The sequence below is a fragment of the Vicugna pacos genome, chromosome 11, assembly GCF_048564905.1.
Source record: "Vicugna pacos chromosome 11, VicPac4, whole genome shotgun sequence".
Taxonomy (NCBI): Eukaryota; Metazoa; Chordata; class Mammalia; order Artiodactyla; family Camelidae; genus Vicugna; species Vicugna pacos.
The window spans coordinates 71488004-71510592 of NC_132997.1; the positions used below are offsets into that span (position 1 = coordinate 71488004).

The window sequence follows — 22589 nt, forward strand, 5'->3', positions numbered from 1 at the left end:
AATTTACATGGATTTTAATTACAATAATTAATAACTGATGACATTTCATGACAATTACTACATGCCAAGTGTGAATCTTTTTATGATCCTCACAATTACCTGATGAGATATTATCATCCCCTTTATAGATGAAAAAACTAGGACGCAGAGAGATGAACCAACCAATCTACCCAGTTACATGTTAATAGGCGATGATAAAACAAACAACCCTTCCCACTCAAAAAAAAGAGATCTGGGCCCATTGCAAGGTGCCTTGGGATTAACCCTCAGGCCCACAGGGCTTCTCGGTGAAGTCTGAACAGCACAGGCCAAAACGATTTCCAAAGTTCAGTTTTAGCAAAATCAGTGGATTTAAGGGCTTGGCACACCGGGTGCCCCTGGAGGGTGAAGGAGGCTGGGGAGGCCTTGTAGGATTTCTGAGGGTTCAAGAGGTAGGGTTTCTGGGCCCCGAGGGTGCTCCACATGGGTCAGAGGGCGTGAGGCCTCTGCCAGAGCTGCGGCCTCCCTCCCAACCCCGGGTGTTTCCAGCCAGAGTCGCAGGCACTTCCTCGTTCCCGCGCGCCCCAGGCTCAGCTCGAAACGCCCAGCGCCGGCGCTGCTCAGGTGGGAGGGGGCCAGAGGAGAGATGTCGCAACCGCCTCCCTTCCTCTTTCCCCGCCTAGGCGCTCAGTCACCTCCCAGATGAGTGCACTCGCAGACGGCTGCGGGGCCGTGGGGAGCCGGGCATGTCCCCTGAGGGCGCGCAGACGGCGGGCACTGAGCCCGCGCGCAGCCTGGAGAGGGCCAACCGCACCCGCTTCCCTTTCTTCTCCGATGTCAAGGGCGACCACCGGCTGGTGCTGAGCGCCGTGGAGACCGTGGTGCTGGCACTCATCTTTGCGGTGTCGCTGCTGGGCAACGTGAGCGCCTTGGTGCTGGTGGCGCGCCGGCGGCGCCGAGGCACCACCGTCAGCCTGGTGCTCAACCTTTTCTGCGCGGACTTGCTCTTCACTAGCACCATCCCTCCTGTGCTGGCGGTGCGTTGGACCGAAGCCTGGCTGCTGGGCCCGGTCGCCTGCCACCTGCTCTTCTACGTGATGACCCTGAGCGGCAGCGTCACCATCCTTACGCTGGCGGCCGTCAGCCTGGAGCGCATGGTGTGCATCGTCCGCCTGCAGCGCGGCGTGCGGGGCCCAGGGCGGCGGGCGCGGGCGGTGTTGCTCGCGCTCATCTGGGGCTACTCGGCGCTCGCCGCGCTGCCCCTCTGCCTCTTCTTCCGCGTGGTCCCTCAGCGGTTCACCGGCGCCGACCAGGTGAGCGTCGGGCTGTGCGCGCTGGGCAGGTGTCTGCGGAGGGCTGGCAGGCGGGATCCGACAGAAAGAGTGACCTGGGATGATTATTAACAAAAACAACGAAGCAATAATACGCCATTTGTTGCGTTTAATCGTCGCCGTGCCCGGTTCTGTGAAGTTTTATCTCTTAAATTTCACTGTGACCCTACGATGTAAATTCCGAAAACGCCCTCCAAAACTTTGTGAGTGGAGTCCCCAAAATGCCTGTAAAGCGCTGGCTATTGAGAGGTTAGTGAGGAAACTGGGGCTTCGCGGCCAGACAGAAGGAACTTTGGGGACCCGGAGTGACTAATCGCATTATTAGTGAATTCTGCTTTTTCGCCGGGTGCTACAGTACCCTTATTATCATACCTATTTACAGATGAGGAAGCTGAGGCACACAGAGAGTAACATGCTCAGGGTATCTCTCCCTTAGTGCGAGGAGGAGCTGAGATCGTGCTCAGCAGATTCAGGACGGGCTGGATAAGGGTCCGGCTTTGAGAACCCGCGGGCATGTGCGTATGCGTGTGGTTTAAGGGCTTTTGAGACCGAGACTCCAGATCCAGTGCTGCCTCTTGGGGGAGTTGTTACTTCCCTTCCCGGACCCTCAATTTTTCCAACTGCAAGACGGAAGGATTAGACTAGACCACGGCAGTTTACCCTGGGAGTTTTGGATAAAGAGTGGCTTCAGAGCCTCCTGGGGCCCAGAAATATTCCCAGGATTCCAAAGGCTGAGCCCCTGAGCTTTGTTCTGGGCAGCGCGCCCAGAGTTGTCATTAGGATCGTAGCGGAGGTCCATGATCTGAAAGAGACTCTGTGGAGGAGGGTTCCTGACATTGGCTCGAGTCGGCTTCAGTCCGGCGGTCGAGAATCGCCGGCTTGGGTCTGTTTCCATCGCTGCCCTGCCGCGCCGCCGCGGGATTTGAGCGCAGAGGTTCACCCGGGACGCCGGACCTGGTTGGCATTGGGTGTTAGGTTCTGTGCGCCTCGCGGGGAAGGCCAGGAAAAGACAGAGGTCTGTGCGTCCCCTCGCTCGGGGGTCTCCCCGAGGCTGGGTTCTCCGCCCCACCTCTTTCCCTACGGAGGGCGCTGGTTTTCCCGCCGGGGGCCAAGGGACACGAAAGCTCAACCCTGACCCTAGAAGGGCGTGTGGGGCGTCCCGAGCAAGCCCGGCAGAAATCACAGTTCCCAGAGAGGCCGGCGCAGTGGCCAGAAGGGCTGGGGGGTAGGGAGGAAGGGGAGAAGGCTCCCAGCTAGGGAGGCAACACAGTCTGGCTGGGGACCCTGCGTGTGTCCTCCAGAGCACGGACCAGAGGTGGGCTTCTTTGGGCGTTTCCCAGACGGGTCTCTCACACACAGGCCTTTTATTGGGGAGTGAAGTCTGCATCCTGTGTGGGCAGTGGGTTTTTTTTTTTCTTTCTCTTTTTAACACAAATCAAAACTAGAAGTCTCTTTTCTAATAGTTTATTTCTTATGTGGAATATATTGTGAGGTGTTTGTTTGTTTTTGTTTTAAGGCCTTGAATGACTAACAGGCAGAAAGCATGTCAGGCCTGTGGTATTTGATCAAAGAACATGTAAGCCTATAGCCAGGTTCCCTTAAGTGGGGACCAAGAAAGCTGGTATTAGCTGAGCTGGTGGGGCGCCATTGGCATGGGCAGACCAAGGACCCTGGCTTAGTGGGCAGGCCTGTCCTCAGTGCAGATAGACCTAAACTCTCAACGGATCACTTGGTGCTTCTAAAATAAGCAGAAGCCCAGACCTCACCCCAGGCTAATTGGATCAGCTGGGAGCTGGGATTCAGCCATCAGTCTTCTTCTTCTTTTTTTTTTTTTTTAAGTTATTCTCTCACTGTTTCTGAATTGTTCACCTAACTTAAAGGATTCAGCCCCTTCCTCCCATTTTTTTCTTACAGAAAAATGACATTCAGGGAATTAAATTAGATCAAATACAACTTCTCTTAAGGGTATCTTTTGTTTCCAGATGTGTATCTTTGTCTCTCCCCCCTTTTACAATTGTTTTAGGTACACTCCTACTTAACTGACAAACAACACTAAAAAAATGAGGCTCTTGTTACCTGCCAGCCAAAAGCCCAGACTACAACTGCTTGCTGACATGGACACGGGGTTGTTGGAGTGGGAAGGCCTTCACACAGATGCAGACCTTCAGAGCCTTGCCATTCTGTGTTTTACACCAGGTAGGGCATCTCTGGGTAGTTGGAGACCTGCACAACACTTCCAGAATGACCAGAGTTGTATGCAAGGTGCTTCCATGGAGATCTGTGTTAGGGTGGCCTTCCCTCGGTACCCTCCTTGGGGCTGCACACAAAGACCCCCTTCTTGTTTTATGCAGAAACACTTGCTTGATTTTAAGAGCTTTGGAGAGAGATTTGGCCAAAGCCCCTGGGAGAAAATGGGTCTGTCCAGCATCTCAGAAGTTTGGGGGCTAGGCAAGCTGGCTGCAGGAACCCCGTTGCTTGAAATTAGTAGATATGAGGCGAGGGAGCTTGTAATGAAAAACCAGGACAGTGCTTCCCAGCTCTCCGTCTTCTGTCTTTTCCCCATCTGCCCCCCAACCCCCAACACACACATATATACACCTGCCAGTACGCCAACAAACAAAACTCCTGGTTCCTCAAGGGCTGTGACTTGAGCATGTAGGAAATATCTTATTTTATAGATGCGCAAACCGGGACTCATTTAAAAAAAAAAGAGAGACAGAGAAGGATCCGGTCTAGACTGAACTGAGACTCACATTTAAAATTAGCAAAAGCTTGTTTTCTCAGTTCTCTACTCCCAGCTTCCTGGCTGTAGATTCTGCCTGCCCCCTCCTACTTGGACACTAAATATGAATGTTTTGGATGGGGGACATTTTCCTGCCCAAAGAGAGAGAACTAACTAAACCCAGGCACGTGCTGGCTCCCTCCCCTTAAGGCACACTGGCCAGGGAAGCCGTGCCTCTCATAGCCTTCTGGTTATCTGAACCTCCCCACATCCCCAAAAGGAACATAATTACCTTTGTCCATTTGGGCAGTGGGTGCCCAGGGGTCCAAGGTGACCAGACTCTCTAAAACTTCTCTGAAGGGAGGATGAAATGATAGACATTCTAGAAAATGCTAGATAATTCGGTATTAGGAGTCAAATATTCTGAGTTTGAATCCCATCTCTGCCATTTAGGAGCTGCAAAACAAAGACAAGGGTTTGCATCTCCCTATACCTCACTTTCCGAGTTTGCAAAATGCACACAATAATAATATTGACCTTAAAGGATTATCGTGAGGACCAGGGTTCAGTAACTGTGCCAACACCTGGCACATACACAATTAAACGCTGAAGAATTGCCAGCTATGATTAGTTTCCTTGTCTTTGGTTATAAATATTTTAAACACTTTTCAAACAGTATGATATGATTCTTCTGACTGCTGTAAAATAAAAAACTGACATTTTAGGAGGCTGGACCCATCCTAGCAACTTAGACATCCCAGCCAGGTCAGCTCAGCCTGTTCCAATGGGATTCCTGCCTGTGTATGCTGTGGCGCTGGTGGGGTGTGACCCTCATTGGCAAGTGGGGAGGACTGTCCACCCTGGCCAGAATGTGCTGCCCATTTATTCTGCAAACATTTACTGAGCACCTCTCCCTCCAGCCCCCACCACGAGTCACATGATGAAGACAGTGTTCTCTTCAAGGAGTAAGTGTACTGATCACGCAGATTCTGGTCCCAGATCCTGCCACAATTTAGTCCCCATGGTAACCCCACAAGTAGATGTTTTCAAGTTTATTTTCTGAAGGAGAAGATGCCTGAAGTCACGCAACAGGCAAAGGATGAACCAGAATTTAGCCTGGATCCGTCTTTTCCTCCTGGTGCCTCTCCCATGAGTTCATGCTTTGAGGAAAGTGCTTGGGCCCACTGCTCTGCCCTGCCCTGATTTCATACCAGGCCATTATGCCGTCATGTCTCTACTGAGTGTGGGCTGTCTGAGAAGACAACTGAGTTTGCTTACCTTTATTATGGTATACTATATAAAAGTCTTTAAGATATAGGAAAGTAAGTTTATCTCTTACATGGATATGTTCTTTCTTTTCTGCTGGGAAGCTGATAGGAGAGGCAATATATAGCAAGGATTCCCAGTTCCTTAAAATTACCTTGGAAGTCTTCCATTTTGTTTGAAGAAGTGGGGCAGGAAGAACTATTTACAAAGGGGTCCCTGGGGTTACTCCAGAAAGAATCATTAGAGAAGCTGATAGGAAACAGCTGGAATTTGTTGGCATCTGCGAAGGAGTCAACTGGTGGGGAGAGGGATCAGTCCCTGAGCAGCGCCTGCAGGTAGATTTCCCCATTCACAGGGAGTCTTAGGAAAGATGGCTGACATCACAGCTGAGTGTGAAGATGAGAGGCAGTTAGCCAGGCAGGGATGTGGGGGACTGGAGGGACATGACAGGAAGAAGAAGTAGCCCACATGTCAGCAAGAGATGGTACTGACAGGGCTGGCAGGAGCCAGCTGGAGAAGGGCCAGGTACACCCTGTTAGAGCATTTGGACTTACAAGGGGAGAGATGGCCTGGTCTGCAAGGGGGTGGGTCAGTGAGAATGAGATATGTGGTTGGATAGCTTAACAGACAGAATCCAGAAGTTTCCTCTGAGTGGAGAGGGAGGAAGAAGAAGGCACAAAGCCAATACTCAGGTTTCTGGTATCTTGGGGAATGGTGGCTCCGTGCCCAGAATCGGTGATTTCAGGTGGTGGAATCTTTTGGGGTGGGACACTGGAGGCTGGAAGTGCCTGTGAAGCATCCTGTAGAGATGCCCTCAGGGGAGGAGGAACAGTCTGGGGTTCAGGAGGAGACAGAGCTGGAAAGAGTAGACTGCAGCAGCATCTGAAAAAAGGAGCCATGGAAGTGGATGAGATTGTTACGGAGAGATGGAGATTGGGATGGGGGCACAAGTCACCCTCAACCATACTTAACACTGTTGTACCTGGCCTCCCACTGACATCCCTTCTGGTCTGGACACTGAGCTCAGCCTCCCGTTCCCCTGGCTGAAGCCCATCCTCCCAGGCACCGCTGACATGACCCCTGCTGGGTGCAGCTACCTGGTGACTCCACTGGCACCATCACCTATAGCTCTCTGGGCACTTCCGGCTCGCTGCCCTGTATTGAAGTTTCCTGGTGCTTCTCTCCATCCCTGACTGCACTATGCCTCCTTGAGGGCTGGATTGAGACTTGCCGGTCCTCACTGTGGCTTCACAGTGGCTCAGCCACCATCACTGGAGTCACAAGCGTCTGTCGTGGGCTCCACCAGCTCTGTTTCTGTAGCTTAGGAACAAAGCAGGCCCAGCACTTTTGGTTTTCAAATTCCCCTTTTAAAATCAGGAAACATTTCAAATGTGCAGAAACAGTACAGAGAATATTGTAACACTCATGCACCAACCTTCCGAATTTGACTCACCCCTGAACTACAAGTCACAGCCCATGAGAATACCTAGAAGCCAAATGACTTAAGTCAAATAGATTTTCCCACAGAAACAAAATTATAACACCAAGTTAGATCTATGACTGTGGACTTGGTGCCTGCTTTTTAATTTTTAAAAAGATTTTAATGAGAATAAACTTGCATTTAACCAGTGATACCATACAAAGCTTTCTAAAGAGCATGCGGTTAGTCATTTAGTCTGCACAAGCTGGCCACACTGTCTCCTAGCTCACATATGGGGGTGCTGGCCAGAGCTCTTCTGTTACTTCCTTACATAGTCCTGCCTGGAGTGAGAGCCACAAATCAAATGGTAAAAGAGCGCCTTCATTAGCGTCACGAAATTTGGAAGGCTTCCTAGGGTGGGTTCATTGTCTTTGTTGAAAAAATAGCCCATTAGGTTTGCTAAGCTCTCATGGTAATCTGTGTTTGATATTTGATCATCATTTCTCTTAAAAGTTAATTTTTACTGCCATTTTTCACTCTTATAAAAGTAAGATAGGCACATTATAGAAAATTAAGAAAATTCAGAGAAGCCAAATGGAAAAAAATACCTTGAGTCCCATCTAGAAATAGACGCTGTGAATGCTCTGGAGTGTATCTTTCTAGTCTTTTTCCTATCCCTGTGGTAGAGGGGTGTGTGGGCAGATATCTGTTCAGTCACACTGACACATTTTCTTCAACAATACAGGACTAATACAGGCATATTATTTCAGTATCTATATTTTTGCCTCAGATGCAGAGGGAATACCTTCTTCTATTGTTACACATTCTTCTGCAAAATCTTGTTAAGCCTGGAGGGGGTTGGGTAGACATTTGGAGCTTTTTTTTGTTTTTTAATTGAAGTATAGTTGATTTACACTGTCGTGTTAGTTTCTGGTGTACAGCATAGTGATTCAGTTATACACATATGTATATATTCATTTTCATTATAGGTTATTACACGCTATTGAATATAGTTCCCTTTGTTATATAGTAGGACCTATTTTGTCTATAGTAGCTTGTATCTGCTAATCCCAAATTCCTAATTTATCCCTCCCCTGCCTTTCCTGTTTGGTAACCGTAGGTTTGTTTTCTATGCCTGTGAGTCTGTTTCTGTTTTGTAAATAAGTTCATTTGTGTCATTTTTTAAAGATATCGTAAATAAGCAAATCATATGATAAGCATATCTTAATCATATGATATTTGTCTCTCTCTGTCTGACTTACTTCATTTAGTATGATAATCTCTAGGTCCATCCATGTTGCTGCAAATGACATTATTTTATTCTTTTTTGTGGCTGAGTAGTATTTTATTATATATATTATATGTATATGAATGATGCTATGGATAGTGATATATATATACATATCACATCTTCTTTACCCAGTCATCTGCCGATGACATTTAAGTTGTTCTATGTCTTGACTATTGTAAATAGTGCTGCTGGGAACATTAGAGCGCATGTGTCTTTTTGAATTAGAGTTTGGAGAAGGTTTTTAGAAAGAGTTGTGGACCCTTGGGGGCTTTAAGAAATGGTCCTGGGGTCATCTACTTTTCTGGCCTCCCTCCCGGTACATTTTCCCATCACAAGTATAAGAATTAGAGACCAAGTCACACTCAGAGCTGGAATCTTTTTCTTCTGATGGCTGCTTCAACATATCTGCCGATATATGTTGCCCACCAATGTACTGGAATGAGGGGTCCCTGATGGGCAGAAGTCTGAGTACAAACAAAGCCTGCATGGATTTCCCAAAGAGCCGTGATCACCACATTGCCAATATTCAGACGATCCTTGATAGACAGATTTCTTTCCAATCACCAAATGTGGAAAGCTCTAATCAACTTTCTTCCATCAGGTGTGCACGGGGGGGATGAGGATGGACTAACAAGTTTTTAGAATGCCCAGTGCATTTGTGAGCCATCTAAACAAAACAGGAAAAGGAAGCAACATTCTCATTCCCCCTTTCAAGGTACAAATATAGGTAAAGCATCCTTCCCTGCTTCAGTTGTCTAAGAGTTTTCTTGAGCCTTTGTAACCACTCAGCTGTTTGCAGTTGAGTAAAAAGGACTACATCTTTAGTGTTTTAGAAGGATGTTTCTAAGCCTAAGTTTTCTCCTCTGTGTAATGGGAAAAATAATAATATGCATTTCAACAAGGTTGCAGTGAACACTCTATGAGATAAAGTATGTAAAGGGCTTCCTGGCACAGAATAAATGCTCAGTGAATTTCAGATATTACTATTTTCTGTTATACTGAATAGGAAGTTGAGTGACTATTTGATTGTATTTTAAGTTTGACCATGCGATTATGATCCATGTTGGGAAATGATAAATATTCTTTGCCTTTGCTTAGTATAGCATTCAATAAATGTTGGTTAAATGGACAAATGAATGAATGAATGATGCTATGGAAAATGATACTTCTTCTGGGCAGTGTTTAAGATATCTTGCCCACCAAAAATCAGTGATGTGGTCTTTTTACACAAAAGGTGCTTCTCAAAAATCTGTCCTGCATGCCCAGAAGTGCTTAGGGCTCTTGTTTTCTAAATAGTTTTGTCCTATAGTCAAGCAGGCACAGGATATTTGTGTTTGGGAGGATGGATAGATAGATCTCTTTTCATTGACCTATTTACTCATTGGAAGAAATTGTTGCAGCCACTCTTAGTGACTATCTAGTGAGGTCCCAACAGGTTGCGTGGTTTGTAGTTAGTGTCAAACATTTGGATTCAGCACAACAGCATGATAGCAGCAAGGTCACAAACCTTCACACTCTTCTGCGCCATCTCAGTGGTTTTCCATCTTGAATTGATGGCTGTGGCTGCATCTTTGTTCTGGTGCTGTCGTGTGCTTACCTGGAGGAGAGGCACATGAGGACAGAGTTCCCGAGTCTGGGCACCAGCCACTGTCCCGGAGTAAGCCAGGGCCACCTTGATGCAGCTTGGCACATTTCAGACATTTGAACATCCCCCATGTGAATACTTAATGCCTTAATGTAGACCCTGTGTGCAGACAGTGTGACTGCACTGAAACTTCCTTCCTGGTTCTGTATGCTTGTGTGTAGCATGTCACTTCCAATCTATGTAACTTTTCAGGGGTCAGATTTTTCTTCATGAAGGACTTGGCAGAGAAAGCTCAAAACCTATTTGCAGCTCAGTCCAGGGATGTAGCAAGAGCACTGGACCTGGAGTCCTGGAGTCTTGAAGTCACGCCCCGAAACTGACTCTAGCTCTTCCCAGCCGAGAACCTGTGGCCTGTGTGCCTCCCCTGGAGAATGGAATTATAATTATGGTGATTCTGAGAGTCAGAGGCAAATTATTTGTAAGGGAGCTGTGTAGGCAGTGAAAGGGATTCTGGGATTTCTTGTGATACTGGTTGTGTAACAGCATAACACAACCGCATTAACACAGCAGTGTAACAGTGCTCCCAGCTGGGACTGAGCTTAAGGCCAAGGAAGAAGCCAGCGTTTAAATGACCCTCTCTTCCCTCTCGTGACTAGGAGATTCTGATTTGCACACTGGTTTGGCCCAGCATTGCCGGAGAAATCTCCTGGGATGTGTCATTTGTGACTTTGAACTTTTTGGTCCCGGGACTACTTATTGTGATCAGCTACTCCAAAATTTTACAGGTAAGTTTGCTTCAAGAGCCATGGCTGAACTTCACTCGGGCTTGGGGTATTTCAGGTGGAATCTTAGCATTTCTAGGTCAGAAGTTACATTAGAATTCACACCAGTCCAATCCTGGTTCACTGCCCAGATCCCTCCCTCTGCAACACGAAGGAACAAGAGTTCAGTCATTTCTTAAAGTCGTATCTTTGTGATTGTTATTATTATTGTTTGTTTTTGAAATGAACAATAATAGTATTTTTGTTGAACACTAAAGTGATACAAACTCATTAAAAAAAATTAAAGACATAGAAATGTGTAACACAGATACTAAAAATCTAATCTACCCCCATTGTTAACAACTTAAAGTACATTTTTCAAGTTATTTTTCTTATAAATTTACATATATATACATACTCCTATTCAATGTGTGTATGTGTATATATAAACACACACATGTGTGTGTATATATATATATATATATATATATATATATATATATATGATAAATCCCACTAAATGGTCAACTACAAAATATCAGCTATTACCAGGGTTCAGCCCAATGTTTGTTTTCAGATTTGAGATAATACTATCTGCTCTATTACTTCCTTTTTTTCTATTAGCTTGTAGCGCAACATCTCTCTGTATCAGTTCCTGTATCTCTGCCTCATTATTTTTATTGGCTTCACGGTCGTCCATCATACAGGTGTGATATAATTTATTTTATGGGCTTTTGGGTTGTGTCCATTGTTCCCCGTCACGAACAGCAACGTGGTGGTAAAGAAGGTACACTTTTAAAAACTTTTATTGAAGTACAATATAAGTACAGGAAAGCACACCCAGCATATGCACACAGGTCACAAAAACTGACCACACTCCCAGAAGCAGCACCCAGAATGCCCCTCCTGTACCTTTCAAAAGTGCCCTGAAACAGGAAATGATCTCTACCTTTGAAGCGAATATGTACAGGAATGTAAGAAAGACTTGTAAGTCTGTTTCATTTTGAGGGGGGGGGTGATTAGGTTTGACTGTTTATTTATTTAATGCAGGGACTGGGGATTGAACCCTGGGCCTCGCACATGCTAAGCACAGGCTCTACCACTGAGCTATACCCACCCCTGAGTGTTGGTCTGTTTCTTACCTCTTGAGGCAGCCCATCTGCATATGCAGCGCTGGCCCAGGCCCATGGCATCTATGTGTGTTCGTGCTCATTGTAGAAGGTTCACTGCAAGACCTCTCTGAGGTTTACAGTTGTTGAATCTTGGTTTTATAGCATATAATGGGTCATTTGGCAAACAAGCATATTGAAGTGGAGCCCTGTAGGTCCTGCTCCCTGTCTGGCCACTTTTATGGCCCTTTCTTTGTAGCTGAGGATCTGTCACCTTCTCAGATGCTTAGGACCCAAAGCCAGGCCAACCTCCATCCTGGTCTTGTAATCCCCAGTCCTGTGTGAGATGACCCCCATGTTATTCCCCACCAATTGACTTGTGACCCCTGTAAGTGACTCCCTGCCTGGACTTGTTCAAGGGTGTGGGGCAGATTCAGGCCTAGAGTTGAGTGCTTGTCTGTCAGGTGCTTGCGGTGGGGGGCTGGCATATGTAAATACTATGTAAGTGTTAGTTACTATCATTACGTTAAAAGAAAAGAAGTGAGAGGGAAAGGAAGAGAAATGTAGAATGAATTTTTAAAAAATTAACAAATATTTATGTGATATTTACCATGTGTCAGGAACTAACTCATTAATTCTAGCCAGAATTACAGATGAGGAAACCCAGGCAAGAGAGGCTGAGTAACTTGTGAAAAGTCACACAGCTCTTAAGCAGCATTATCAGGACTTAAACCCAGGCAGTCTGGCCCCAGAGTCCTAACACTTGAATTCCTCAGACTTTTGCTAAGGATCTGCTCTATGCGAAGTGTTGGAGGGGAGTAGAGAGTGGTCAGAAGTGAGCAGGTCACATTTTCTATCTAGAAGGAGCTTTAACACAGGAAAGGGAAGAGGGAGACAGACAATGGTGCTGCTACTCAATGCAGTGAAACCCTGAGACACAAGAAGGAGTGATGCTGAGACTTTGAAGCTGTTAAATGCTACACAAATGTACAGAAGGAATAGGGAGAAAAGAAAGTCAAGCAAAAGGCTATGAAAGACAGACACAGAGACATGAAAGTGTTATTTTAGTAACATGGCATTCAGTCCTGAATCTGCCACTTACTTGATGTGTGGCTTTTGGCAAGTTACTTACCTTCTCTGAACCTCCATTTCCTCATCTGCAAAATAACGATCATAACTCCAACAGTTTAAGAATTTTGTGAGACACGTAGGAGATACTACTGGTGGAACTATGGTGAGTGTTGTGCCTGCCTGTAGCAGGGGATGAATAAAGTATATCTGTTGTTATCTGTTAGGCAAGGCTGTTCTAATTCTCCCAGAGCATGTAGGGAAAAGGTCCAGCTGAGATTTTTGAGAGAATAAACAGCAGGGCTCAGGTTTGGAGTATGGCAAGAACAAGGGTCCAGTGCGGAGGAGCGCTGGTTAGAAGCTGGCAGTGGCATCCAACATCTGGTTGGGCTCCTGAGTCCCACTCCTGAGTCCCTTGGAGGCTGAGGGCTTTGATCTGCCCGTTTTCACTCTTGCCTCATCCTTCTCAGCTGCCTTCTGAGAGAGGACTGACTTACTCTATGGAAAGTTTTCCCAATCCCTCCATCTTTTCCTCGGGCCAGGGCCTGCCTGGAAACATCCTAGGGGATCTTGAGTCCTGATGAGTTGGGGGAGGTGTCCCCTTATCCACCTGCCTCTAACTGCAGCTCCAGCTACTCTGCATAGAAACCCATGGCTGGTCTTCAGTTCTTCCCATCCCAGACCCCAGGACAGCTCCTGGATGAATCAGAGTATCTATCATGACTCACAGTGATGAAACAGTGCTCTGAGTAGTGAGTCAAAGGTATAATTTAGATACCATCACTTCCCTCACACATGGAGGAAAATCTAAAACCTTCACTTTAAGGCCCTATGTCATCTGGGCCCTGTCTGCCCCCTCACTTCCTCTTCTCCACCTCCTTCGTGTCCAGTGGGCCTTGGGGCTATTCCTCACACATGCCAATGCACTGCTGCCTCAGGACCTCTGCACCTGTCATTTCTTCTCCCAGATCTGTCCTCTAGACTTCTGCATGGGCACTTCATTTAGGTCTCTGCTCAGAAGCCTCTTCTTCAGGAAGACTCCTCATCTTTCTCCAGTCCCTCACTGCAACTTCTCTTCAAAGCACTTCCAACCCATGTCATATTCCCTTTGTGTGCATTTACTTGCTTATCATCTGTCTTGCCCAGTAGAATGCAACCTCCACAAGGGCAGAGACTTTGTTTTGTTTCCTGCCATAGCCACATGCCTAGAACAGAGCCTGGCTTATTCATTGTCGGTGCTCAACAGACACTCACTGAAGGAGTAAGACACAAGCTTGGATCACATGGAAAGGGCCAACAGCTCCTTCTCCTTTGGGGTTTTGGGAAAACCACTGGACAAAGAGTCATAAGACCCGGATTCTAGTCCAAGCTTTATTACTGCGTGTCCTTAGGCAAGTCACTGAACGAGTCGCGTGAGTTTCCTCTAGCCAAAAGGGCCTCGGGGTCTTGTTTAACACAATAAAATGAGCGTGCAGATACGGTAATGTTTTGAACAGACCAGTAGACTTTCATATGAAAGACGTCTAGTGTGATTTTGAAAAATCACAACATTAATGCCAGTATAAGATGTAAAAAAAATTACTTTTCACCCCACTGGCAAAGCTGACTACTGCCCATTCCCCAGGAGGACTAGGACATGTGGCCTCACTTTGCACCCGTGGGCAACTGGGCAGCAGGAAAGCCGTCAGGCAGAGTCTGGGCAGGTCCCAGAGCCTAAGTCTCTCCCACTGAAGCTCCTGATAACTCAGACACTGACTCTGACTTTCTGCCGAGCTTTTTCTGTCAAGAGCATAACTCTGCAAAATCAAAGGATCATCAGTGTTAATTAGCTATAGTCCTAGAGATACAATTAGCAAATCACTTGAAGCCCCTGGACAGGTAACTCTAGCACCCACCCCTTTCCCACCAGCTCCACTCCTCACCTATTGCTACTGCCTCTAACTCAGTTTCCATCTCTAGGCCTGAGAAGTGCCTCTTTCAAACCACCCTGACTTTTATTCCTCACAAGCAGAGTCTCCCCTAACGTGCTCTCTAGGACTGCATGGGACTTGAGATGTTAGAAGGGGTTCCATGATCAAAGGAGTTTGGGAAATGCTGGGTTAATCAACGTTTAATGGGTTTCTTTGCTGCAGACCTTCTCAGAGCCTTTATTATGCTAAAGTACTTTGAGAATCTTCAACTCCGGAATAGAGTAGGCAGCGTTGCTAAATCTGACTGCAGATCCCCTTTGCCCCACAGAGCGTTGCTTGGGGCTGGTGTTCCCAGGACTCTTCTTTGGGAACCGCTGCTCTCAAGTCCCCACCCTGGTTGCTGGTTCTGCTCTGGGTAAGCATGGAGAGCAGGTTTCATCGGGGCTCTTCCCTTCCGGGGGCCACTTCAGTTGCTCAGGGCAATGACCTTTTCCACCCTCTGCCTCTCCTGCTTCCGCTGTCCTCATGACTCAGGTGTACTGTGTATCTCCAGTGACTTTTTCCAATCAACGGTTTCCCAGGGTAATAGTCTCCAGGCCACTCCCTAGTGCCTTTGATCAGGCTGTCCACACTTGCTGGTGGGGCTTGGTTTACATTGTCACCCAGCAACCAACACCATGGTGAGATGAGACGCTTCCACACTTTGCTTTGCAACAGCTTGTAGGTTTCTTGGTCCCCCCTCCCGCTCCCCCACATACACATTAGAACGGAAGTTCAGGGCAGGCAGGGCTCCTTTGTTTCCTGTTGTGCATCTAGCACCTGTAAGAGTGCTGGGCATATAATAGGGGCTCAATAAATATTTGTTCAATGAGAGAGTGAGTATGTGGCCTGAAGCTGGAAAACCGTCAATGTCTCTCAGGGTTTCACCAAGAAATGAAATCCCTTTCAGCTAAACGTGAAGATGTTAGGAGGTGAACACAAAACTTTTCCTTTTTCCACACCTGGCCCTCATTCCTTAGCTTTGGGGCCTGCTTGTTGGTGATGGAAGGGAGGTGCACCCTCTGGAAGGATGGAGTCTATTATCTGATGATTCCAATCAGGGGGTTGTGGATTGACCACGCAGGCCCCAGAGGAGACCCACCCCCAGAGGCCCCAGCCAAGCCGGGTCAGTGAGAGTGGCCTCTCCCATTACCCACCACCCATCTGCAGCCGTGGTCTGGTGACTGGGGTGGAAGAGGGGTTTGAGGTGGAGCAAAGCCTCACTCATAGCCTTCAGATGCTCATGTGGCAGTGAGTCTCAGTTTAAAAGTGACTCTTTAAAGGACTGAGGGCAAAGCTCCAAACGCATTGTCCTGGATGAGTAGTTCTCATTCTTGAATTATTGAGATTTGAGTATGTTTGAGTTTATGGAAAGTGAAGATTTCTGGGCCCACTGGGACCCTCAGAATCAGAGTATCTGAAGGTGGGCCCAAGCATTTGTATTTTATTGAGAGCCAGTGACCCTGATGTGAGTGGCTGTGGCCCACATTCTGGGAAGCACTGTCTTCTGTCCCCGCAGCAGCAGTGGTGTGCTCGGCAATGAAGAGTGTCCTCCCTGTGGTCCACTTCCCCCACTTGACTGTGAGACCTTGAGCAAGTCACTTCACCTCTCAGAGCCCCCCTCTCTCATCCCCAGAACAATAGATCTGACCCCACAGGCTTCTTTGAAGGATTAAAATTCATCCTCAAAAGTTAATCAAGCATTTAATTTGATCTAAAAGCACATCAAGCATTCAGCCAGCGGCAGAGACATTTTAAACCCTGGACAAAAGTCGACTAGTCCTATCATCTGAACTGGGGGAGAGAGCAAGGGATGTTTAATTATAATGAGCCCATTTTCCCTCTCACCTCCCTGAGAATTGTGGGAACTGCAGATGGAGGAAAATGGTAGCATCAGTCAGTGCTAAAAAAAAAGAGCCAACCACATATTCACTTAGCCCATGAGTCAGTCCGGTTCCTTGCCTGCTCACAGTCATTGTCAGGTACTTGCCAGAGCCCTGGGCCACAGAAGCCACAGGGCTGCCCAGCTCCCCAGAGAGCTGCCATCTGGTGGGAGTCAGAGGAAAGGATGATGCTTCAAGAGGGGAGGGTATAGCTCAGTGGTAGAATGTGAGCTTAGCATGTATGAGGTCCTGGGTTCGATCCCCAGTACATCCGTTAAAAAAATAATAAATAAACAAACAAACAAACAAACCTAATTGCTTCCCTGGACCCCTCAAAAAAATTTAAGAGTGATGCTTCAACATCTCCCATACTCTATGTGGCAAGTGCCACGTGAGCACCTGAAACCAAGCGCTGCAGGATGGAGTTCCTGGCATTAGAACTTGGCGTTACAGGCTGGGCAGAAGGATGTCCTCTGATGGAGACATTAGAGGGTGGGAAGGAATTAGTTCACGATGAAGAGCATGGGCTGGAGTCACACTGCCAAGGTTTGAAGCCCAGCTCTGCAGCTGCTTAGCCAGGTACTGCTGGGAAATTTCCTTAACCTCTTTGAGCCTCAGTTTCCTCCTCTGTAAAATGGGGATCATCAAAGACCATATGTCACTTGGGAGAATTGAAAGAGATAAGTCAAGTGATATGTAGAGAGCCTGGCATATAATAAGTGCTCAATAAATATGAACTGCCATCCACATTGTTTATTCAAAAAATATCTAAAAGACACTTTTCCAGGGACTCCATCCTTTTTGCCAGGACTCTGTGGGCAGCCCAAGCGATGAGGCTGCTATTGGAATCATGCCCACCAGGATGCACTTAGGCTACTCAGAAGTGGCACCATTTCCCCTGTAGCCTACCCATCTGCTGCTGGCCAGCTGTTACCCTCTCAGGTCTATCACCCGAGATCTCAGCTTTCACCTGAACACACATTCTAACTTTGATTCTACACAGCACCTTCCAGCTTGGCTGTGCCAATGTGACCTCTAGCGTGTGTGTCTGAGATGGGGGGTCAGATCTCCAGAGCAACCGTCCCTCTGCAGAGCAGGCAGTGCAGGGGAGAGATGAAGAGGAAGGCAATCCTGTTGAAGCCTTTTATGATGTCACTAATCTTCTGCTCAACTGAGCTGGGTTTTCACTGATGGGGGCTTTGGCCATTTATCATCGGTGGAGTGATCTTCTACAAGTTATGCAAATTTCCTGAGATTCAGTGTCCTCATCTCTGAAGGGAGGATAACAATAGCACAAATCCAAAGAGCCGTTGTGAAGGTTAAATGTGACAATTTATAAAACAAATGTGTAGTACTGTGCCTGGAACACAGGAGCCCCCCCATAAAGTTTGGTGATCCCCATTCTTTTTGTTCTTGTTAGGAAGAAGGTGGGGAGGAAGGGGTCCTGTTCACTCAGCGTCTGTTTCCCTGGTCTCCATCACCAAGAGGTCGATCAAAACTACTGCACAGAAGCAAATATGTTTAATCATAAGATAATTAAATGGCTATCCTTTCATTAGCTAGTTAGAAGTATTCTAAGAAGAATATTTTAAGGCATTCTGATCCTGGAGTTAAACTTGCCCAGACTGTGAATGAGTCTAATTACTTCCCCTCTGGGGATATCAAGAATCTTAGGGGAATGGTTCTAGGAAGGCCAGGGCAGAGCTAACGAGGAGAATTTTGGCCATGAAGTCGCCAGCCACGGTGTGGCCAGCAGTTTGCTCCTGCAGGAAAAGCCGAAGGACACAGGGCCAGACCAAGCCAAGGGGAGTTAGCAAGCCCCACGCAGGGGGCTGGACATTTGGAACTGGATCTCTTCCCTGGGACAGAGGTCACAGGCTGGAAGAGAGCACGTCAGCCTAGTAGGTACTCAGCCCCATCACTTCCTGGACTAACTGTGCACCAGTCTGCCCCCCCCTGCCACCCCCCACAGCCCCTGCCCACACCCTCCCCTCCTGGCACCGTGAAAGCTGAGCAAGTGATCGGGACAGCAGGCCTTCTGCCTCTGGCTGTGCTTAGAGGACAATTAAAATTAGGCGCTAGTGCAGGACACTGCATGTATCCCCAGGGCAGCCTGAGCTGAGCCTGCGGCTCCTTAGAACCTCTGGGGAGGTCAGACTCTCCCAGCAGACCCTCTGCCCTGCGCCCTGCGCCCTGGAGATGCACTTAAATGGCAGCCCCACCTTCTCTCTCACAGACTCACATTCTGTGGGGCCCTTGCTCTCTGAAGTGAACACTTCCAAGGCTCCTATTCTCAAAGTACTTTGGCTAAACCCTCTCGGCTTCACCTAGATCCAACCCCATGACATCCCGCTGTAAACTGTGGCTCCGGCTCTGTCTTGTGTTCCTGCAGATCACGAAGGCATCCAGGAAGAGGCTGACGATGAGCCTGGCGTACTCGGAGAGCCACCAGATCCGCGTGTCGCAGCAGGACTTCCGGCTCTTCCGCACCCTCTTCCTGCTCATGATCTCCTTCTTCATCATGTGGAGCCCCATCATCATCACCATCCTCCTCATCCTCATCCAGAACTTCCAGCAGAACCTGGTCATCTGGCCATCCCTCTTCTTCTGGGTGGTGGCCTTCACGTTCGCCAACTCAGCCGTCAACCCCATTCTCTACAACTTGTCACTGTTCAGGAACGAATGGAGGAAAATTTTCCACTGCTGCTTCTTCCCAGAAAAGGGAGCCATGTTTACAGACACGTCTGTCAGAAGAAATGATCTGTCCGTTATTTCCAGCTAGTTACTGTTTCTCTATAGGCATGTATTTGTCGCTCTCTGGCAAGTCGTGGTGTGTTTTCAAAGGGAGTTAATTTCCGGACCATTGCACCAGTGTACCTGCTTTAAGAAAATGTAACCTATGCAAATACTTATTTACAGCACCAGTAAATTAAGGGGTGATCATTCAGAATTACAATTTTATCCTTCGTAAAAGGATTTGCTGGGGATTCTTTCCAATATGAACTTTTTCAGTGTATTAGTAATAGGATTGAATTTAATAAATTTTTATTTATAACTGTTCGGCAATCTCATCTCCTACGTAAAAGCCATACCTTACTGGTTTCTGAAGTGAGTCTTGGAACAGATCCAGGACCCAGATTTCTCCTCTGAAGCCTCATGGCCCCTCTAGCTCCCCACCCTAGACTTGCAAGGCCGCAGGATCATTCATTAATGTCAAGAGTGCATGAAGAATTTCCAAGGAACACTTCAAGGTGACTTTATTTTTCATTTATAAAGAAATGCCATGGACCCCTTCAGGGGAAGCCTTGTCATGAAATCAGAGAGGAGACAGGATGATTCGAAACATTTGAAAGTGAGAACACGAGAGAGTCCTGTCATTGACCCACTTGTCAGATGCCTCTTAAACGCGTGCTGTGGCTGGTGCTCTTGGTGCTGGGAAAGCAGCAGTGAACCGGACAGCTGTGACCCTGCCCTCATGGAACTCATTTCCCTTCTAGATGGGAGCAGAGAAACACCAAACACAAGTCAGGAGATAGTACAGTATTACCGAGTGAGTTAACATTGTGAAGAAAATAGGACAGTGATGGCAATGTAGGTGGGGTGTTGAGAGGTCTGGGATGACCTTTCAGAGCATGATGTTTGGGCTGAAAGGTAAACCATGAGAAAGAGCCAGCTGTGTGAACTCAGGGCAATGGGACTTTGCAGATGGAGTGGATGCTGTGGCTGGAATAAAGAGGCTGGCGTACTTGTGGGACAGAAAGAAGACTGGTGGAAACGAAGTGAACTGTTTTTCCTTTCAGTTATTGTATTCTTCAACTCTGTTTGGTTGTTCTTTATATTTTGTAACTCTCTGTTAAGGACTTCTAACTTCTCGCTCTGTGCATGCATTCTCCTCCCGAGTTCTTTCTTCATCTTTATGATCATTACTCTGAACTCTTTCTCAGGTAGATTGCCTATCTTCACATCACTCAGCCCTTCTTCTGGGATTTTTATCTTGTTCTTTTGTCTGGAACATATTCCTCTGCCACCTCATTTGGTCTAAATTTCTATTTGGATTTTTATGTAGGTGGTAGCTTTTAGTTACGTTTCTTGACCTTGGAGAAGTGGCCCTCCATAGGGCCACTCTGTGTCCCAGCAGTGCAATCCCCTCTCATCACCCAAAAGCCAGGGGCCAGCTGGTCCCAGGGTAGGGTCCGGCCTGAGTTTGCAGACTTGTTCTGCAGGCTGTGGGATCATAGTTTTCTTGCTTCTGGTGCCTGCCCACTAGTGAGTGGAGCCGGGTCCTGACCCTGTGGAGGGCAGGGCTGTATCTGGGAATATGTCTAGAGGTGGCTATGGTCTCAGGAAGTCTTTAGGCAGTCTGTTTGCTGATGGGTGGTGATGTGTCCCCACCTAGTTAGTTGTTCGACCTGAGGCATCCCAGCTCTGTGAACCTATAGCCTACTGGGTGGGGCCAGGTCTTGGTGCTAATAACCCAAGCAGGATGTCAGCCTCCAGGAAGGAGAATTTGTGCAGATGAGTACTCCCCAATCTGTCTGCCACCATGTCTATGTGTAACCGAGCAGGACCCTATGGGGCCTTCTGGGGTAGACCTCTCCCCCATATCCTCTGCTGTAGCTCCTCTCTGAAGTACCCGGATAATAGTATCTCATGCGTCTTTCCTTGGTCTTTCACTGGAAGAATTTAACTACTTGATGATCATGAGCACGTAGCGCCCAGACCTTCTGGCGCCTGATTGAGCACCATCAACCAATCAGAGAATCATGCACAGCTGATCACAAACCCTGGGCCGCCCCTCCCTCAGCCGGTCTTAAGGAAAAAAAACAACTCAGCTGAAACCCTTCAGGGTCTTCAGGGTTTTGGGCACGAGCCTCTCGTTCTCCTTGCTCGGCCCTGCGATAAACCTCTCTCTGCTCCAAACTCCGATGTTTCGGTTTGTTTGGCCTCACTGTGCGATAGGCACATGAACTTGTGTTCAGTAAAGTGTGTCCCCAGGGCGAGCCACAGCTGCACCACCACCCCCCTGCCTCCCCAGGAGACCCTCCAAGACCAGCAGGTAAGGCTGCCCAGGCTCCTATGAAATTACTGCTTTTGCTCTTGGTCCCAATGAGTGTGAGAGTTTGTGTGCGTCCTTTAAGAGTGAAATCTCTATTTCCCCAGTCCTGTGGCGCTCCTGCAATTAAGCCCCACTGGCCTTCAAAGCCAAATACTCTAGGGGCTTCTCTTCCTGGTGCCGGACCCCCAGACTGGGCAGTCTGATGTGGGGCTCAGAACTCTCTCTTCAGTGGGAGAACTGCAATTCTCTAGTTTGTGGGTTGCCCACCTGGGGGGTATGGGCTTTGATTACATAGCGAGTCTGACCCTCCTACCCATCTCATTGTGGCTTCTTTTTTATGTCTTTAGTTGTGGAAGATCTGTTCTAGTAGGTTCCAGTCTTTTTAACTGATGGTTGTTCTGCAATTAGTTGTGATCTTGGTGTGTCCATGAGAGGAGGTGAGCTCCACCTCCTTCTGCTCCGCCATCTTGGCTGCCTTCCGACAAAGTGAACTACTGACTGAGCCTCCTCTATGCCAAGCACTGTCCTTGATGCCAAGACAGAAGGATGCTCTGCTGGAGCCCTCAGTTGAGACCAGGGAAGTTCCAGGGCTGGATTTCCCATGGTGTGGGAAACCAACATAGAAGTTTATTCTGTGTTCAATGGGCAGCCACTGGAGATATGCATTTGGAGACTGATGTGACCTGCTGTATGTTTTTAAATATTACTCAGGCAGCTGTGCAGGAAATGAACTTTGAGGAGCAAGAATAAAGATGAAGACAAGTTAGGTGGCTGCTGAAGTAGATATAAAAGATGGGGAAGCCGGAGGTGGGTGGCATCAATGAGGGTTGTGAGAAATGATCTTGGGACATACTTTGGAAAGGCAGAGCAAACGTAATTTATTGTTGGACAGGATGAAGAACATGAGGGAAAGAGAAGATTCAAGGGTGACTCCTGACGGTGGTTAGACAGTAGGGCAGGCAACAAAAATGGGGAAGACCAGAAGAGTGAGAAGTGGAAGAGCCAAGAGTTTCATTGGGGGCATAGACATTTGAAGTCCCAGTGAGATTCCAGTGGAGAGGAGGCAGCTGGATGCAGGGATGTGGGGTGTGGACTAAAGATACAGTGCTGGGAGTCATCAGATAGTGTTTGCAGATCCATGGTTTTATGAAATATCCCCAGGGGAGAAG

At 47.6% G+C, this 22589-nt stretch overlaps 1 protein-coding gene across 1 annotated transcript; it reads left to right on the forward strand.

Annotated features, from left to right (window-relative positions):
• Positions 1–682: 682 nt before the first annotated feature.
• On the forward strand, positions 683–19425 carry FFAR4 (free fatty acid receptor 4). Its single transcript, XM_006211028.4, has 3 exons — positions 683–1292; positions 10251–10379; positions 18757–19425. Exons 1-3 carry the CDS (start codon positions 726–728, stop codon positions 19144–19146), a joined length of 1086 nt encoding a protein of 361 aa, XP_006211090.2. The 5' UTR covers positions 683–725; the 3' UTR covers positions 19147–19425.
• Positions 19426–22589: the final 3164 nt, after the last annotated feature.

Coding starts and splice junctions, on each gene's coding strand:
- FFAR4 (XM_006211028.4), top strand. CDS start 726: ATGTCCCCTGAGGGCGCGCAGACGGCGGGCACTGAGCCCGCGCGCAGC. Junction 1,293..10,250: donor GGTTCACCGGCGCCGACCAG/GTGAGCGTCGGG, acceptor TCTCGTGACTAG/GAGATTCTGATTTGCACACT. Junction 10,380..18,756: donor GCTACTCCAAAATTTTACAG/GTAAGTTTGCTT, acceptor GTGTTCCTGCAG/ATCACGAAGGCATCCAGGAA.